The sequence below is a fragment of the Hemitrygon akajei genome, chromosome 4 (assembly GCF_048418815.1).
Source record: "Hemitrygon akajei chromosome 4, sHemAka1.3, whole genome shotgun sequence".
NCBI classification, from domain to species: Eukaryota; Metazoa; Chordata; class Chondrichthyes; order Myliobatiformes; family Dasyatidae; genus Hemitrygon; species Hemitrygon akajei.
In genome coordinates, this window is record NC_133127.1 from 41,527,405 (window position 1) to 41,543,650 (window position 16,246).

Genomic DNA, 16,246 nt, shown 5'->3' on the forward strand with positions numbered 1-16,246 from the left:
AATATGTTTGAATAAAGTGCCAGTCAACTGTCACCACAGAGTTTATAGAAAGATCTGGAATAAAGAAAAAAATGGCGAAGATGTCATATTTCCCATAAGAGATGTGGCATGCCATTGAAAACTTTTTTTTAAAAAAAGAGTGGAAAAGATTTTGACTGGTTGCATCACAGCCTGGTACGGAAACTCCAATGCATAGAAACGCAAGAGTCTTCAAAGACTGGCGGACTCGGCTGGTTCCAGCTTACCTCACATTCGGGGGTATCTACAAGTGGTGATGTCTCGGGAAGTTAACATCCATCATCAGGAACCTGCAACATCCAGCCCAAGCCATTGCTATCTGAAGATTCATATCTCAAGAACACTACCATCAGGTTCTTGAACCAGCCTGTAAAACTAATTCATCTTCAGGCTATATTCCTCTCAACTTGTTTATTCTGTCATTCAAGTTATGTATCATTTATGTTGATTTCAGGTTATATAATGTATGTTGTTATGCTTGTAATGTTGTTTTACTGTTGCAAAAGTTGATTTGCAGAGCATTTATTCCCCTGGTATCTATGCCCTCAGCATGACTTTGATGGCTTTGTCAAGGGCAGGTCGTGCTGTTACAGGCCTGATTGAATTTTCTGAGGATGTGACTACACATTGATGAAGGTAGAGCAGTAGATGTGGTGTATATGGATTTCAGCAAGGCATTTGATAAGGTACCCCATGCAAGGCTTATTGAGAAAGTAAGGAGGCATGGGATCCAAGGGGACATTGCTTTGTAGGTTCAGAATTGGCTTGTCCACAGAAGACAAAGAGTGGTTGTAGACGGGTCATATTCTGCATGGAGGTTGATGACCAGCAGAGTGCCTCAGGGATCTGTTCTGGGACCCCTTCTCTTAAAGGTTTTTATAAATGACCTGAATGAGAAAGTGGAGCGATGGGTTAGTAAATTTGCTGATAATACAAAGGTTCGGGGTGTTGTGAATAGTGTGGAAGGTTGTTAGAGGTTACAGCGGGACATTGAGAGGATGCGAAACTGGGCTGAGAAGTGGTAGGTGGAGTTCAACCTAGATAAGTGTGAGGTGGTTCATTTTGGTAGGTCAAATATTATGGCAAAATACAGTATTAATGATAAGTCTCTTGGCAGTGTAGAGGATCAGAGGGACACAGGTTGACTCTGTGGTTAAGAAAGTATACAGTGCATTGGCCTTTATCAATCGTGGCATTGAGTTTAGGAGCCAAGAGGTAATGTTACAGCTATATAAGACTCTGAGCAGACCCCACTTGAAGTATTGCGCTCAGTTCTGGTTGTCTCACTACAGGATTGATGTGGAATCCATAGAAAGGGTGCAGAGGAGATTTATAAGGATGTTGCCTGGATTGGGGAGCATGCCTTATGAGAATAGGTTGTGTGAGCTCGCCCTTTTCTCCTTGGAGCGACGGAGGATGAGAGGTGACCTGATAGGAGTGTATAAGATGATAAGAGGCATTGATCGTGTGGATAGTCAAAGGCTTTTTCCCAGGGCTGAAATGGCTAATATGAGAGGGCACAATTTTAAGGTGCTTGGAAGTAGGTACAGAGGAGTAAGTTTTTTTTTTAAAACGCAGAGAGTGGTGAGTGTGTGAAATAGGCTGCCAGCGACTGTGCTAGAGGCGGATACGATAGGGTCTTTTAAGAAACTCTTAGATAGGTACATGGACCTCAGAAACATAAAGGGCTATGGGTAACAATAGGTAAGGACATAATCGGCAAAGCATTGTGGGCCAAAGAGCCTGCATTGTGCTATAGGATTTCTATATTCTATAATAAGCTGGCTATTTTCTGCAGGCACTAAAAGAATCAGATCGGATTTGCAAGCACAGACACAAGGGGATGAAGGCAGCCTCCTCCTCATACAGTAACGCAGCAGAGCACCAGACCTTTCGGCCCACGAAGTCCATGCTGACCAAGAGGTACCGTCATCTCGTAAATTTTTTTTAAGCTAGTACTTGGTTACAAACTACTAACCCTTCTCTAACATAAATGCCTATAATTCGAACTGAACAGAGGCTCAAGTTTGTATGATCCCACTCGAATTTCCATTTCAGATGGCTCATATCCAAACTTGGAACTAAGTGGGGTGCACAAGATCAAAGGACTGCAGGTGCTAAATTTCTGAACTTAGTACGTACAATGTCGGGAAATACTCAGCAAGTCAGGTAGCATCAGTGCGGAGAGAAACACAAAGGGAAGATTTCAGGAGGAACGCTTCATCACATGGCCGATTCCAACAAAAGGATTGGCTAGGACGTTATTTTCTTAAAGTTTGAGAGGTGATCTTACAGGCATGTATAAAATCATGAGGGGTGAATAGACTGTCCTCTTCGCAGGGTTGGGTAATCAAGAGGTTAAAAGCATATCTTTAAGGTAAGAGAGGAAAGATTTAATAGGAACTCGAGGAGTAACTTTTACACTTGAACACAAAGGTGGTTTGTTAGTGCAACCACCACAGAGGAAGTGGTTGAGGTAGGTACAAAAACAACTTTTATAGGACAGGTACATCGGTCAGAAATATTTAGAAGATAATGGGACAAATGCAACTAGCTTAGATGGGATATCTTGATCGGCAAGGATAAGTTTGGCTGAAGAGCCTATTTTGCTGCTGTACGAGTCTGCAACCTGAAACTTTCTCATTGTCTTTCCACAGATGCTGCATGACCTGCTAAGGGTGCCTGTCTAATATTAGTCATCCTCTGCCTCATTCAGGATCTGTGTGTACTGTATAAGTGATGAAAAAATGAAATGGGTACTCCATTCCCTATTGTGCAATTTCCTGAAGTTTTCAGAAGGCAACCTTATTTTTCCCTGAAGGAATGATAAAAAGATTGAGATTAGGCAGTGGCATATCTCTCTCTCCTTAGCTCATGTCATGTGGTGTCTCTTGTCAGGGCTGTAAGGGGCCCAATTATGTTTGTGCACCTGCTCTCTGCTAAATAAACTAAAAATCTCCATTGCATAAGCATCCATTTAATGCAGTAACACTGCACTGCTCAGCTGCTCCAAGTATTAATCAGTACTCCTGATTAATCTCAAATAGGAATTTGGTTTTTGTAAGCTAACATGGGGTCATAAAATCAGATGGAGTTGGATGTTTTAGGGGAATTAATTTGCAAAAGTACACGTGGACATACATGCAGACAAAGCACAAACACTAACTACAAAAAACACATAATAAAATTACGTTATTTCAGTTGTTGTCTACAGCATTTGGCTAATTGTAAACCTTCAAATCATTCTTTAGCAAGTTGCAATGAATATTGAACACCTGGACAGAAAACACAGAGAAAGCATTTTATGTTGATGCTGTTTCAGCTTTACAGGAATTGAAAGGCAAATGAAACTTGCCCAGTCCTGCTGAAGGGACTTGCCCAAACTGTCGATTATAATTCTTTCTCCCCCATAGATGCTGCCTGACCTGTTGAATTCCTCCAGCATTTTGCGTGTTTTGCTTGGATTTCCAGCACCTAAAGAGTTTCTCTAATTTGACATTTGAAGCTTGTCAGTTTATGTTTGAGAATGAATGAAGGGGAAGTCTGTGATAGGTGGAAGGCAGAGGGATGAAAGGGAGATGGGCCAGAGTGAGGCAAAAGACAGGAAATTATAGCAACACACACAAAATGCTGGAGGAACTTAGCAGGCCAGGCAGCATCTATGGAAAAGAGTAAACAGTCAATGTTTAGGGGCTGAAACACTGACAGGAAATTATAGGCCACTTAGCCTGACGTCAATGGTCTGGAAAAGATGTGCTAAGAGGAGAGGTTGGACAAGGTGGGACAGCTTTCTCTAGAATGGCATAAGCTGAGGGAAGATTTAATGGGAGTTTATAAAATAATGCAAGGCACAGATAGACAGCCGGTATATTTTCCCCACAATTGAAATGTCTAGTACCAGATGATGTCTAGTATCATATATTTAGGATGAGAAGGGGAAAGTACAAAGGAGGTACACAAGGCAAGGTTTTTTTAAAATACGGAAATGGCAGGAATCCGAAATGCAGTGCTAATGGTTGGTGGTAAAAGCAGACAACATAGGTGCATTTAAGAGATTCTTAGACAGACACTTAAATACACAGAGATGGGAGGGATACGGTCAATATGCGGGGAAGTTGGATTAGAGTACTTCAAAGTCATTGGTTTAAATAGTTTGGCACAACATCATAGACCAAAGGGTCTGTCCTGTGATATTCTGTTCTGAGTGATATTATATTTTCATTTAATTATTACATACAGGCTATTCTGCCCACTGAGGCTGTGCCAGCATACAACAGATCACGATCAGTTCCCTTTCTCCATCTTATTTTCTCTACCAAACCCTCTAATCCTTTTTATCACATTTTTATCACCAGAGCGATTTACAATGCACAGTTAAACTATCAGCACCTTTGGGTCTAGGAAGACACTGGAGCACCTGAAAAATGTACAACACAGCATCCCAGCGTGGAATGGTAAAGTTGAAGTGGTGTCATTGTGTCGCGCAGTGAGGCTACGAGCACATCTTTGAACCTGTTCCCAGTCCTGATTATCACTTCTGGTGATACAGCTCTGAAGACAGCACCTGTCGTGGGAGTCTGATTTTGGGCACACACGTGACCCAGGCTGCCCAGCGGTCCCAAGCAAGTATGACCGTGGTCTCAGTACCGGAGATGGTGCAAAGGAAAATTTTGTGTAGGGTCACCTTATGCTGTTCAGTTTGGATCACACCCCATCAATGGGGGTGCAGTCTGAACTGTGTCCAACTCGTACAGGATGAGGGACTTGAGAATTTACACCCAATCAGAGATATTCATTTAAGAACAGAGAACCCGGCCCAGCAGAGGCACAAGTCCTTCAGTCCATTATGACTCTGCTGACCACAATGCCATTTTGAACTTGCACATCAAGGATCCAGTTTATTTGCCATCACATTTACATGTACAGGTGGCCCCCGTTTTTCCAGCGTTTGCTTTACAACAGCTCGCTGTTACGAAAGACCTACATTAGTACCTGCTTTCGCTAACCAAAGAGAATTTTTGCTTTCACGTAAAAAAGACGCCCACTTTTTAACGTGTGTTTACCCCGAGAAAGACTACCATGACCGTGAAGCCTTGTGCAGGCAGATGTGCGCGCATGCGTGTACGTTCATATGCATTTATGTGCGTAGGCGCGTACATGCCAATTTTTTCTCCAAATCGATTTTGGCTTGCTGACTTCCCAATTCTGATAAGTAAAACTGCACCATATATCCATATATACAATATTTCTACTTTATATAGGCTGTATATTTATCATATCATTCTTGCTTTTACTATATGTTCATGTTAATTTAGGTTTTATGTGTTATTTGGTATGATTTGGTAGGTTATTTTTTGGGTCTGGGAACGCTCAAAAATTTTTCCCATATAAATTAATGGTAATTGCTCCTTCGCTTTACGACATTCGGTTTACAAACGGTTTCATAGGATTGCTCTATGTTCAGATGGGGGGGGAACCTGTACTGTATTAAGAATTTGCAGTTTTGTGTTGGCATGACATGCAAAAATAAACTGCAACATTCAACAATATTAAAGAATTCTATAAAAATAAAGTTAGAGGTTAATGTACAGATATGGAATGAAACGTGCTTAAGTACAATGTGCTTAAGTAAATGCAGCGTGTTTTCAATGTAAGTAGCATTACGAAAAGCGGTTTTAAGTGCTAACAGTGCACATTGTCTGCATCCTTCCATTCCCTGCCAGTTCCTGTGTCTATTTAAATGCTTCTTAAGTACTGCTCTCATATCTGCTTCTACCATTTCTCCTGGCAGCCCTTGCCTGGCATCTGTGTAAAAAAAACTAACCCTTGTTAATCTTCTTTAAACTTTCCACTCTCACCTCAGATCTATTCTCTCTAGCATTTAAAAGTTTAACAAAACTTAAATATGTCTTCACAATCAGCATGCAGCTTCTAGAGTCTATCATGCGGCGTGGGCACACACCGTGCTGGGTTTCTCTTACCTCTTGTCCTTCTGTGTACAGGGAGAACTGGTGGATAAGCATTTGGGCTGTTTAGAGTGTGCAGGAGGCTTGATAATCGGAGTAATGAGCAGAGCATCCAGGAGAGAACGAGATACAACAGGATCAGACAGTCTGGAGCACAGGGCATTTATTTTAAACCCGTGAAAATCAAGGCATAAAGATGAAAAGAAGAAAATATGAAAAGCGCAATGAAACAGAAAATGGAAAGAAGCATTTTATTTCTTTAAGTGTTAAAACATTTAAATCACAATGCAATGCTGGGATACAAAATTTGCTTCAGGGTAGGAGGCAGATGGTTGTGGTGGAAGGGTGTTTTTCAGACTGGAGCTGCAGCAGTGTGTGGCAGGGATCAGTACTGGGTACGCTGTTGTTTATCACGTATATTCACAACTTCAATGAGAATGAAGATAGCATGATTAGTAATTTTGCAGGTGACACTAAAATTGATAGCATAGTGGACGCTGAAGAAAGTTAACAACATTCTGATCAACTAGGAGAGATGGCTGAGGAATGGCAAACAAAGTTTGGTTCTGATAAACGAAGGTGTTGGCTTTTGCTGCGACAAACCAGGGCAGCACCTACAAAGTAAATGATCGAGCACCCACGAGTGTTGTAGAACAGAGAAACCTCAGGGTGCAAGTACATACAGTAGTTCCTTGAAAACGCAACACGGGTAAACAGGGTGGTGAAGAAAGCAACTGGCCTGCTGGTCTTCATATGTCAGATTACGGAGTATAGGAATTGACACGTCATGTTGTTGCCCTATAAGAAGTTGGCACGGTCACATTTGAATCGGATGTCAATAAACTGGAAAAGATCAGAAAAGATTTACAAGGATTTTACTGGGACTGGAGGGGCTTGGGTTACAAGGAGAGGCTGGATAGGCTTGGACTTTTTCCCCTGGATCATAGGAGGCTGAAGGGTGTCTTATAGGTGTCTATAAAATAATGAAGGACATAGATAAGGCTAGTCTTTATGCCAGAGCAGAGGAGGTCAACACTACAGGGAATAAGTTCCAGGGTGGGGGAGGGTAGAATTTAAAATTACGTGAAGGCAACCTTTCCACACAGAGAGTTCTGGGCAGTATGGGACAAGAGTCCAAGGAAGTAGTATAGACCGATTAATCCTTTATGATTAAAAGGAGGTTGGGGAGTTGCTCTGATAGGGAAGGTTTAGAGGGATATGGACCAAATGCAGGGAAATGAGACTAGGTCAGTTTAGCAATTTGTCTGGCATGAACAACTTGGTTCTAAGGGCCTGTTTCCATGCAGCGTAGCTCCATGACTCCACAAAATCTATGAATAGAAGGGTTCACCCAAGTCTACTAACCAAGTTTCAAGACAAAGGTATTCCTTGACATCTTGGCAGTGTGGAGGATCAGAGGGATCTTGGGGTCCGAGTCCATAGGACACTGAAAGCTGCTGTGCAGGTTGACTCTGTGGTTAAGAAGGCGTATGGTGCATTGGCCTTCACCAATTGTGGGATTGAGTTCAAGAGCTGAAAGGTAATGTTACAGCTATACAGGACCCTGATCAGACCCCACTTGGAGTACTGTGCTCAGTTCTGGTCGCCTCACTATAGGAAGGATGTGGAAACCATAGAAAGGGTGCAGTGGAGACTTACAAGGATGTTGCCTGGATTGGGGAGCATGCCTTATGAGAACAGGTCGAGTGAACTCGGCCTTTTTTTCTTGCAGTGACAGAGGATGGGAGGTGACCTGATAGAGGTGTATAAAATGATGAAAGGCATTCATCATGTGGATAGTCAGAGGCTTTTTCCAAAGGCTGGAATGGCTTGCATGAGAGAGCACAGTTTTAAGGTGCTTGGAAGTAGGTAAAGAGGAGATGTCAGGGGTAAGTTGTGTTTTTTTAAAAAACGCAGAGAGTGGTGAGTGCGTGGAATGGGCTGCCGGCAACGGTGGTGGAGTTGAATACGATAGGGTCTTTTAAATGGAGCTCAGAAAAATAGAGGGCTATGGGTAACCCTAGGTAATTTCTAAGGTAAGGACATGTTCGGCACAGCTTTGTGGGCTGAAGGGACTGTATTGTGCTGTAGGCTTTCTATGTCCTCTATCTCAATAGTCTTTGGATGCTAGGTAATGAGCTAAATGAACAAAATTCATCCTTCAACTATCAGTAAGCCCAGAGCAGGAATTATTCAATGCTAATGATCCTGTCAGTTTCTTTTAGAGATGTCCTACCAAAATGAAGTTCTTCATTGAACCTCATATATGAGACAATAATAAACAAATTACCAGAGACTCCTTGCACTGTGCTGGGTTCTAACAAAAAGCTGGGATTGTCTTCCTGGCAGATGGTTGTACAAATCAGTGAAAAGTTACAGTGGGTTTTGGGGGCGGTGCAGCTGGCTCACACAGGTGACAAGTTATCTGTCTGCTCTTGCAGTTCAGTAAGAGATCTGGGACATAGTGTAATAGAACAATAAGAGTTTAATACTGCAGAACAGAAGCAGGCCTTCTGCCTAAAGTGTCCATGCTGCCTAAGATGTTACTTCTACTTACCTGTGTTTGGCCCTTATCCCTCCAAACCTTTTCATAAAGCTATCCCAAATGTTTACAAACATTGTAATCATACCTGCCTCTCCCACCTCCAATGGTAGCTCATTCCACATATTCACCAACCTGTTTGGAAAACCTTGCTCTCACATCCCCTTTAAATCTTTCACATCTCACCTTAACCAATGCCTCTAGCTTTAGACTCCTTGCCCTGGGGGAAAAAAAGTGTAACCAACCATCCTATCTATACCCCTTTGTGTTATTTATTTAATTGGGTTCTCTTTATCTAGCTTCAGGACTAACGTGATGCTCTGATCACATTTTAGGTCATATTTACTCAGAAATAGAGAAAAATCTACAGGGTTCACCAACTCTCTAGTACCACTGTATGTATTTGTACTCCAAGATCTCTTGGTTCAACAACACTACCAGAACCCCTGCCATTTAATGCAAATATAGTGACCTGGTTTACTGGATCACTTTCCACTTGTCCAAGTTACATTATATTCCATCCACTATTCCTTAGCCCGCTTTCCTGGTTGATCAGTATTCTGCTGTAACCTCAGACAACTTTCTTCACTGACCATTATACCATCAATTTTTGTGTCATCTGCAAATCCACTCATTGTGCCCCCTGCATTTTCAACCAAATTGTTAAAACCAAGAGACCCAGCACTGGTCCTGATTCAGTAGAGTTGCCAAATGGAACTTAGAACCAGGCTGTATTATTTTGGGCTGAAGCAATAAATGAGCGATTTTATTTTTCCGCTCAGGATTAACCACAACCAAGTGGAGCACTGTGTGGTTGCAGTCCAGACACTGCTGCACGTAGTCTGGCCTCACGTTGAGCTAGCAGCGAGGGAGCTCTGCAATGTCAGAAGTACCAGGGTTATCTGGATTGGTTCAGCATGCAAGGCCTGATCTGACTGCCTGAGTGATGGGAAAGATGAGCTGGCACTTTCTCCACGAGGGGTGGGAGGGTCCATACTTATCCCTCAAACAAAATTGCTGAAACTACCGATGCTGGTGGGAGCTTGCTCTGCAAAAACTGACTACCATGTTTGCCTGAGCGGTGTGGGGAGGGAAGAAAAACCAATATTAATATAACACCTCCCTACCCTGTAATAGAACTCTGAAGCACACATGCAAACATTAGTGCTGAACACTTCTTCAGTCCAGAGGATACCTCCATCCCAAATGGCTGTGACATCCCCTTGTGGGGTCTGTCCAAAGTTGGGATGGAGATATCTTCTGTTGGGAGAGGGTGGAGGTGAGCAACGGAAGGATCATACTTCATCCAATTGTACAGCAGCACCGTTCAAGGTCTGAGTGACACAGCATGATCTCATTCCTTCCACTGCTCAGAATGTAGTACAGTCAGAGTTACCAACTCAGTAACTGCAGGAGAGCTGTGGGAGTGTGGGATTCGCTGTAGATGGTTTGTATTCTACCTGGCCTGAGCTGCAAGAACAGCAGTGATGGTGGAGGCAGCAATCCTGGCCAAAGGGCTCCGCTTCACAACTGGAACCCGCGGGGCTGCTTTGGGCAAAGCTTCCAATGGATTCCCAACAATTGTCCTAAACACAGAGGAGACAGACAGACCCACCGAGGGAAAGAGAGGGAAGAGTTGAGGAGTGCAGTAAAAAGATAGGTTATGGAATGAACAAGGACAGTTAAGAGATAGAGGGTTTGGGGAAGGGAGAGTGGAGGAGAAGGGGAAGGATAGATTAAGAGGCCAAGTGTGTGGGTGTGGTGGAAGAGGTGGAGGGAGAGGCAGAGTGAGAGTGAGGGAGGGAAAGAGGGGATTAGAAATTGTGAGGAATGAGTGGCCGAGAGGGATGGAGAAAGGGATGTTTGGTGGTGGGGGGGGTGGGAAGAGTGTGAGGGAAGGGTCAAGAGAGAAGGGAAATAAAGAAAAAGAGGCAAAAGGCTTACAGATTCTGTAGTGATAAAGTTACATGTGACATTTCAATTTTACGAGAAACCAGAATCAGACAGATGCGGTAGAAAATAAGGGCACTTAGCTTAATGAGTCAGGTCCATCTCTTTACAATGAAATGTCCATTAGTCCCTTTTCCCTGTTCCTTTTGTGGCAACATTATTATCCAATTCCTTTAATACAGTTGGACCAGCTTCCAACTGCCTCAAAGAGAGTCTTTTTCTGTGCTCAGAAAATCTCCTTCTTTCCAATTTACCGGATGCCTGCAAATACCCATCCCGCATACCAAAGCTCCTCCTCGTTTACTCTATGAAATCCCTTTTTGCTCTATGCAGGGTGGGCATGGAGAGGATGCCCTCGTTTTTTGGAGAACCCAAGAACATGGGGCTGCTGTTTAATAATGGAGAGTTACCCATTTATCTCTGAGGTAAGGCAAAGCCTCTCTGAGGGTTGTAAGGTCATTGGAACTCCCTTCCTGAAATGGAGGTGAAAGCAAAGCTTTTGAATATATTTGACAATGAAGGTGATGGATTTTTGAACAATAAAGGGAGGGGGAAGGAGGGGAATTTTTTGTTGTGGCTGGATGGAAATGTACATTTAAGGTTAAAGGTGGATCAGCCTTTGGAGGAGCAAGTTTGAGATCCTGAGGGCATCCTTGTGCTCTAATTTGTAATGTTAACCATCTCTATTCTGCAGAAGAAGAAAGCAACGCCTCTCCCTTCTCCACATCCCCAGTACCCAAGCACTCTTCTGAACTTCATCCACTGTACCTTTTGGAGACAGGTGAAATGATAATGGAGGGGTCCGTGTCTCTGACAGGCGCTGGGGCAGGACAGGGCTCATCAAGAACATCACAGGTCTGCATGGCCACCGAATGCTTCCCAGAGTCTACTGAGTGCTGTTTGTCTCCAGTAGCACTGGGCAGAATACGCGGAGGGTCTGAAGGCATCACTGAGACCTCCGTGTTCATGCCTTCGAAGAATCTTTACATATCAAACAGGGGAAGATAGAAAGAAACCCAAAGATGGAAATATACTTCTCATTAGATCAATCATACACTGGAAGGTGTACACCTTTCTTTTGATATGATAGAAATAACATAATTCTGTAAACACATTAACCTTGATAGAAAGCTTTCTGAACACTTACCTACCACCCCTGCTTCAAAGAGCTTGCCCTGTTACAAAGTCATAGACCATGGAAACAGGGCCATTGATCCAACTCATCTATAGTGCACTCCAAACTAATCCCATATTTATCTGTATTTGACCTATATCCTTCCAAAAACCCCTTACCCATGAACTTATTTAAATGTCCTTTGAATATCACTGTTGTATCTGTCTCAACCACTTTCTCTAGTAGCACATTCCATAAGTTCACAACTCTCTGGATGAAGAAATTGACCCTCAAGTCCTTTTTAAACATCTCCCCCCCACCCCCCCACTCACCGTGAGAAAAATGATAGACTCTTTCTACATTCCTCACGGATGGTCAATAAGGGCCCACCAAACATCACAGGAATGTCGCTTGTCAGACCAAGTTAATGGCTGATTGAGCTTGTTGAGCTTTTTACGCTATAACACTTAAATAGGTCCAAAGTGTTACTCAGGATCCAACTGAATTGCTAGCTCTGTGCAGAGTATGTTGCATTACAATGAATTAAATACTGCTCTATTCACCAGCTCTACTGCTCTTTTTAGAGAATGTGCGATTATTTGAGAAATGCTCTGTTCTCTAGATCCTACCATGCACTCATTTACAAAGGCAGTGTTCTACCCAAAATCATGTGCTATAGGGTAATGGTCAGCTCTACCTAGCTTTACTGATCTTTACAACAGAAAGAGAGGCTAAGTAGGTATTGGCCTTTGGGTCACAGCGGACTGGCGGTGGATGAGGAGCAGACTTGGGTAAAGCATCTAAAGGGTTGTCCAAGCAGATCTTTCTGAGGGGTGAAGAGAAAGAGATGAAGGATAGGTGAAGAGAAAAAGGAATAGTATACACAACCTATATATTCAAGAAGTATTTTGAATGAATTTCCACAATCATGCATTTTTGGAGACATGTTGGATATTTTAAAGAGTTAATTATCTTCTGACTTCCATTAGTCAATGCTAATTACTAGCAATTTCGAAACACAAATGTTAAAGCACAAAATCATTTGTTTTTTTAAAACTATCTTGAACTTGAAATGCTTGTTTCAGACCCTTCTCCCAAAAGAAGCCACACCTATAAGTCACCATTCTGCAGGTATTTCAGAAACACCTTTTAACTATTGCCCCTCATGTGGGGTGCAAGGTTATAGTTTTGAAAATATATTAGAGACATTATCAGTAACTTTGTGTAGAATAATGAAACTATCAATAGGTATTGTCCAAACAACAACCTGGCACACAACATCAGTAAGACGAAAGAGCTGATTGTGGACTTCAGAAAGGGCAAGATGAAGGAACACATACCAATCCTTATAGAGGGATCAGAAGTGAAGAGAGTGAGCAGTTTCAAGTTCTTGGGTATCAAGATCTCTGACTATCTAACCTGGTCCCAACATATCGATGTAGTTATAAAGAAGGCAAGACAGCCGCTATGGTTTATTAGGAGTTTGAAGAGATTTAGCATGTCAACAAATACACTCAAAAACTTCTATAGTTGTACTGTGGAGAGCATTCTGACAGGCTGCATCACTGTCTGCTATGGAGGGGCTACTGCACAGGACGAAAAGAAGCTGCAGAAGGTTGTAAATCTAGTCAGTTGCATCTGGGGTACTAGCCTACAAAGTATCCATGACATCTTCAAGGAGCAGTGTCTCAGAAAGGCAGCGTCCATTATTAAGGACCTCCAGCACCCAGGGCATGCCCTTTTCTCACTGTTACCATCAGGTAGGAGGTACAGAATCCTGAAGGCACACACTCAGCGATTCAGAAACTGCTTCTTCCCCTCTGCCATCTGATTCCTAAATGGACATTAAATCTTTGGACTACCTCACATTTTTTTAATATACAGTATTTCTGTTTTTGCATGTTTTAATTTATTCAAAATATGTATACTGTAATTGATTAACTTGTTTATTTATTATTTTTTTATTTTAATATTATACATTTTTTTCACTCTGCTAGATTATGTATTGCATTGAATTGCTGCTGCTAAGTTAACAAATTTCACGTCACATGCTGGTGATAATAAACCTGATTCTGATTAAATGAAACTGTTCATTTTTTGCTGCTTTAATATGACGCAGCAATGAATCTTGGTAAGCTGAAAATATAATTTGAGTAGTTGCATTCAACTCTGCTCGCTTATGGGAGCACTTCTCGAAAGATTCAAGCATCCTAAAGATTTGAGCATGTTTGGGCCCTGTGCAGTTCTGTGTGCATTTTTCACCACAAATGATCTGAATGTGCCAAATAAAAATGGCATCCCAAGAAACCCGCATTTCTTTTTAAATTCAAAATCCAAAAATCAAGACTTTTGCTGCTTTTAATAATGCAACTTGTACCGAAAAGGAGGTGGAGTCGAGAGATAATAGGAAGGAGACAGGCCAGACGACGGGCTGATTGGATGATCTTGAGCTGCTAGTGAGGTCACTGGAGCAGGAGCAGGAAGAGACAGCTTGCTTTCATCCCTATCAGAAGGCAAACTTCCAAAGCAGGTGACAGGTTAACAAGAGACAGAGAAAAGTCCATGTTTAAAAACACAGTTTTTATCCATTTTATTTTCAAAATTAATAATTCTGAATTCAACCAAAGTTATGGGATTTCTCATTTAAAATGAATGCACTCTGTGATCCTTAAGAAATCCCCAACTAAATTACTGCTTCTCACCTGGCCCTACCTTTATATCAAACAAAAGGAGGCAGAAATAAGAGCTTAAAATAAAAAATAATAATTAAAAATAAGAATGAAAGTAGTTCACAAGTCTGTGAAGGGAAGCCTCTAGAGTTAACTAAAAGGTCAAACTCTGCTTCACTCTCCACAGATGCTGCCTGACCTTCTGATTATTCACTGTCTGTTTTTACCACAGCTGACTTCAGGACAGTGAGGTCCAGTATGGAATCATCAGGAGAATACTGAAAGAGTTAACCCGCAAGGGCATAGGTTGTGGGGTATTCCCTGTCCACCTGACCCAAGCTCAATGGATCAGACTAGATTAGTCAAGGAAGGTCTGGTTTGCACTGACCATGATCGGATTGGGTTTTAATTTTACACCTGATCAGATTTCTGTTCCGTTGTGTGAAGGGAACTGAAGTGCAGAGACGATGAAACAAGTTTCCTCTGATATTGAGAGTCCAAATCAGTTGTATAACTAACATCAGCTATAGGATGATCAGGGCAGGAAAATAGGAAACAAGGTAGTGTAAACTGGGACACGTCCTCTCCTAATAAGGAATTGAAACGGGGATGGCGTCACCCTCAAGTGTCCCAACTCTGAAGTGGCAGTGTTTGTTCAACAACACTGCAATCAAAATAAATTGATTTACAATCAGAACAGGACTGAAGGAACAACTTCCTCCTCCTCTCAGAGAACGTGCCACAATTTTAGCCGCAAAACCATCATACTAACTAACCACCTATCAGAGGGGTAAATCTGTAGCACACACAACATGATCGGATTCCACAGTGCTTCCCATACCTCTCCACAGTGGTGTCCGGCCCAGCTACACCCTCCCCAGGCTCTGAGGCCTGCGGTGTAGGGCTTTCGGCGGTCTGCGTGGTCACCGAGCGCATCCGTGGAGAACTGGCGCTGCATGTGCCGTGATCCTCCTCGTCAACTAGCTGGCTGGTGCATACAATTTGAGGAGGCTCTACGTTTTCCACAATGCTTCACAGGCAAATAAAATATTTAAGTCATTCTGCAGAGTGAAAGAATTACAGGACGGGGCGGGGCAGGGCAGGGTTCATAGCATTGTTCTTTCTCCATGTTACCGATAGGGATATATTTTCAAAACCAGGGATGGGGTGGATTAACGAATGAAGAGAAACCATGGAACCTTGAACAGGAGGTGTATCAACTCTTTTGAAGAGGTCCAAATTAATCAGATTTCCCTCGGCCCATTCCCCACTGACCTGACTATTGTTTGCCTAGTTTCCCTTCTGAAATGGAAATTCTTAATGGATCGATACTTGTGGATCACTAAATAAAAGCCACCAGTCATAAGACTGTTAAATAGGAACGTTCTCAATGAGAATTGGGCAATCAAGGATCAAAGCAGTAAGTAAAATGCCCAACAATCAATGGTTGTATTAAAGTGTGGGCATCAATGGCATTATACCTGCCATGTGTTTAAATTTAAATGTGCTTAGAATTGGGCAAGGCATTAAAGGGGATCTTAAGCACACACTTAAATATTTCACTGAATGGAAGCAAATTCAACAAAGTGGTAGTGCTACCAGAAATAGCAGAGATTTCTTTAGATCATAAACATGAAAAATTCTGCAGATGATGGAAATCCAAAGCAAGACACACACACACACACGGGTCTTGGCCTGAAACATCAACTGTTTATTCATTTTCATTGATGCTGCCTGACCTGCCGAGTTCATCCAGCATTTTGTGTGTGTTTCCATAGATGTCCTTAGTTGCTTTTTCCAAAATGAGTGGGTTTACTGTCATTTACACCTGACAGGAAAGAGGCTGGATCTCTATCTGAAGCAGGGAGTAGGCCAAAGAGTGATTAACACCACAGAGAGGTCTGTCACTGTAAATGTTAAACTGATGGACAGGGGGTAAGAACTACATGAGTTCCCTGAAATTTACTAAGTAGTTTAGGAGAATTAA

The 16,246-nt window shown here is 42.3% G+C and overlaps 1 protein-coding gene across 7 annotated transcripts in view; it reads right to left on the reverse strand.

Moving 5' to 3' along the window:
• The window catches only part of LOC140726278 (PDZ and LIM domain protein 5-like), a 247,637-nt gene that overhangs the window by 41,972 nt on the left and 189,419 nt on the right, over positions 1-16,246 (reverse strand). For all 7 annotated transcript variants that reach the window (XM_073042451.1, XM_073042450.1, XM_073042445.1 and 4 more), the window contains 6 exons: positions 15,101-15,289; positions 13,968-14,108; positions 12,288-12,416; positions 11,245-11,457; positions 9,987-10,112; positions 6,000-6,131 (listed from right to left, as the gene is read on the reverse strand). In XM_073042451.1, coding sequence (XP_072898552.1) covers positions 6,000-6,131; positions 9,987-10,112; positions 11,245-11,457; positions 12,288-12,416; positions 13,968-14,108; positions 15,101-15,289 — 930 coding nt within the window. The remainder of the gene's footprint in view (positions 1-5,999; positions 6,132-9,986; positions 10,113-11,244; positions 11,458-12,287; positions 12,417-13,967; positions 14,109-15,100; positions 15,290-16,246) is intronic.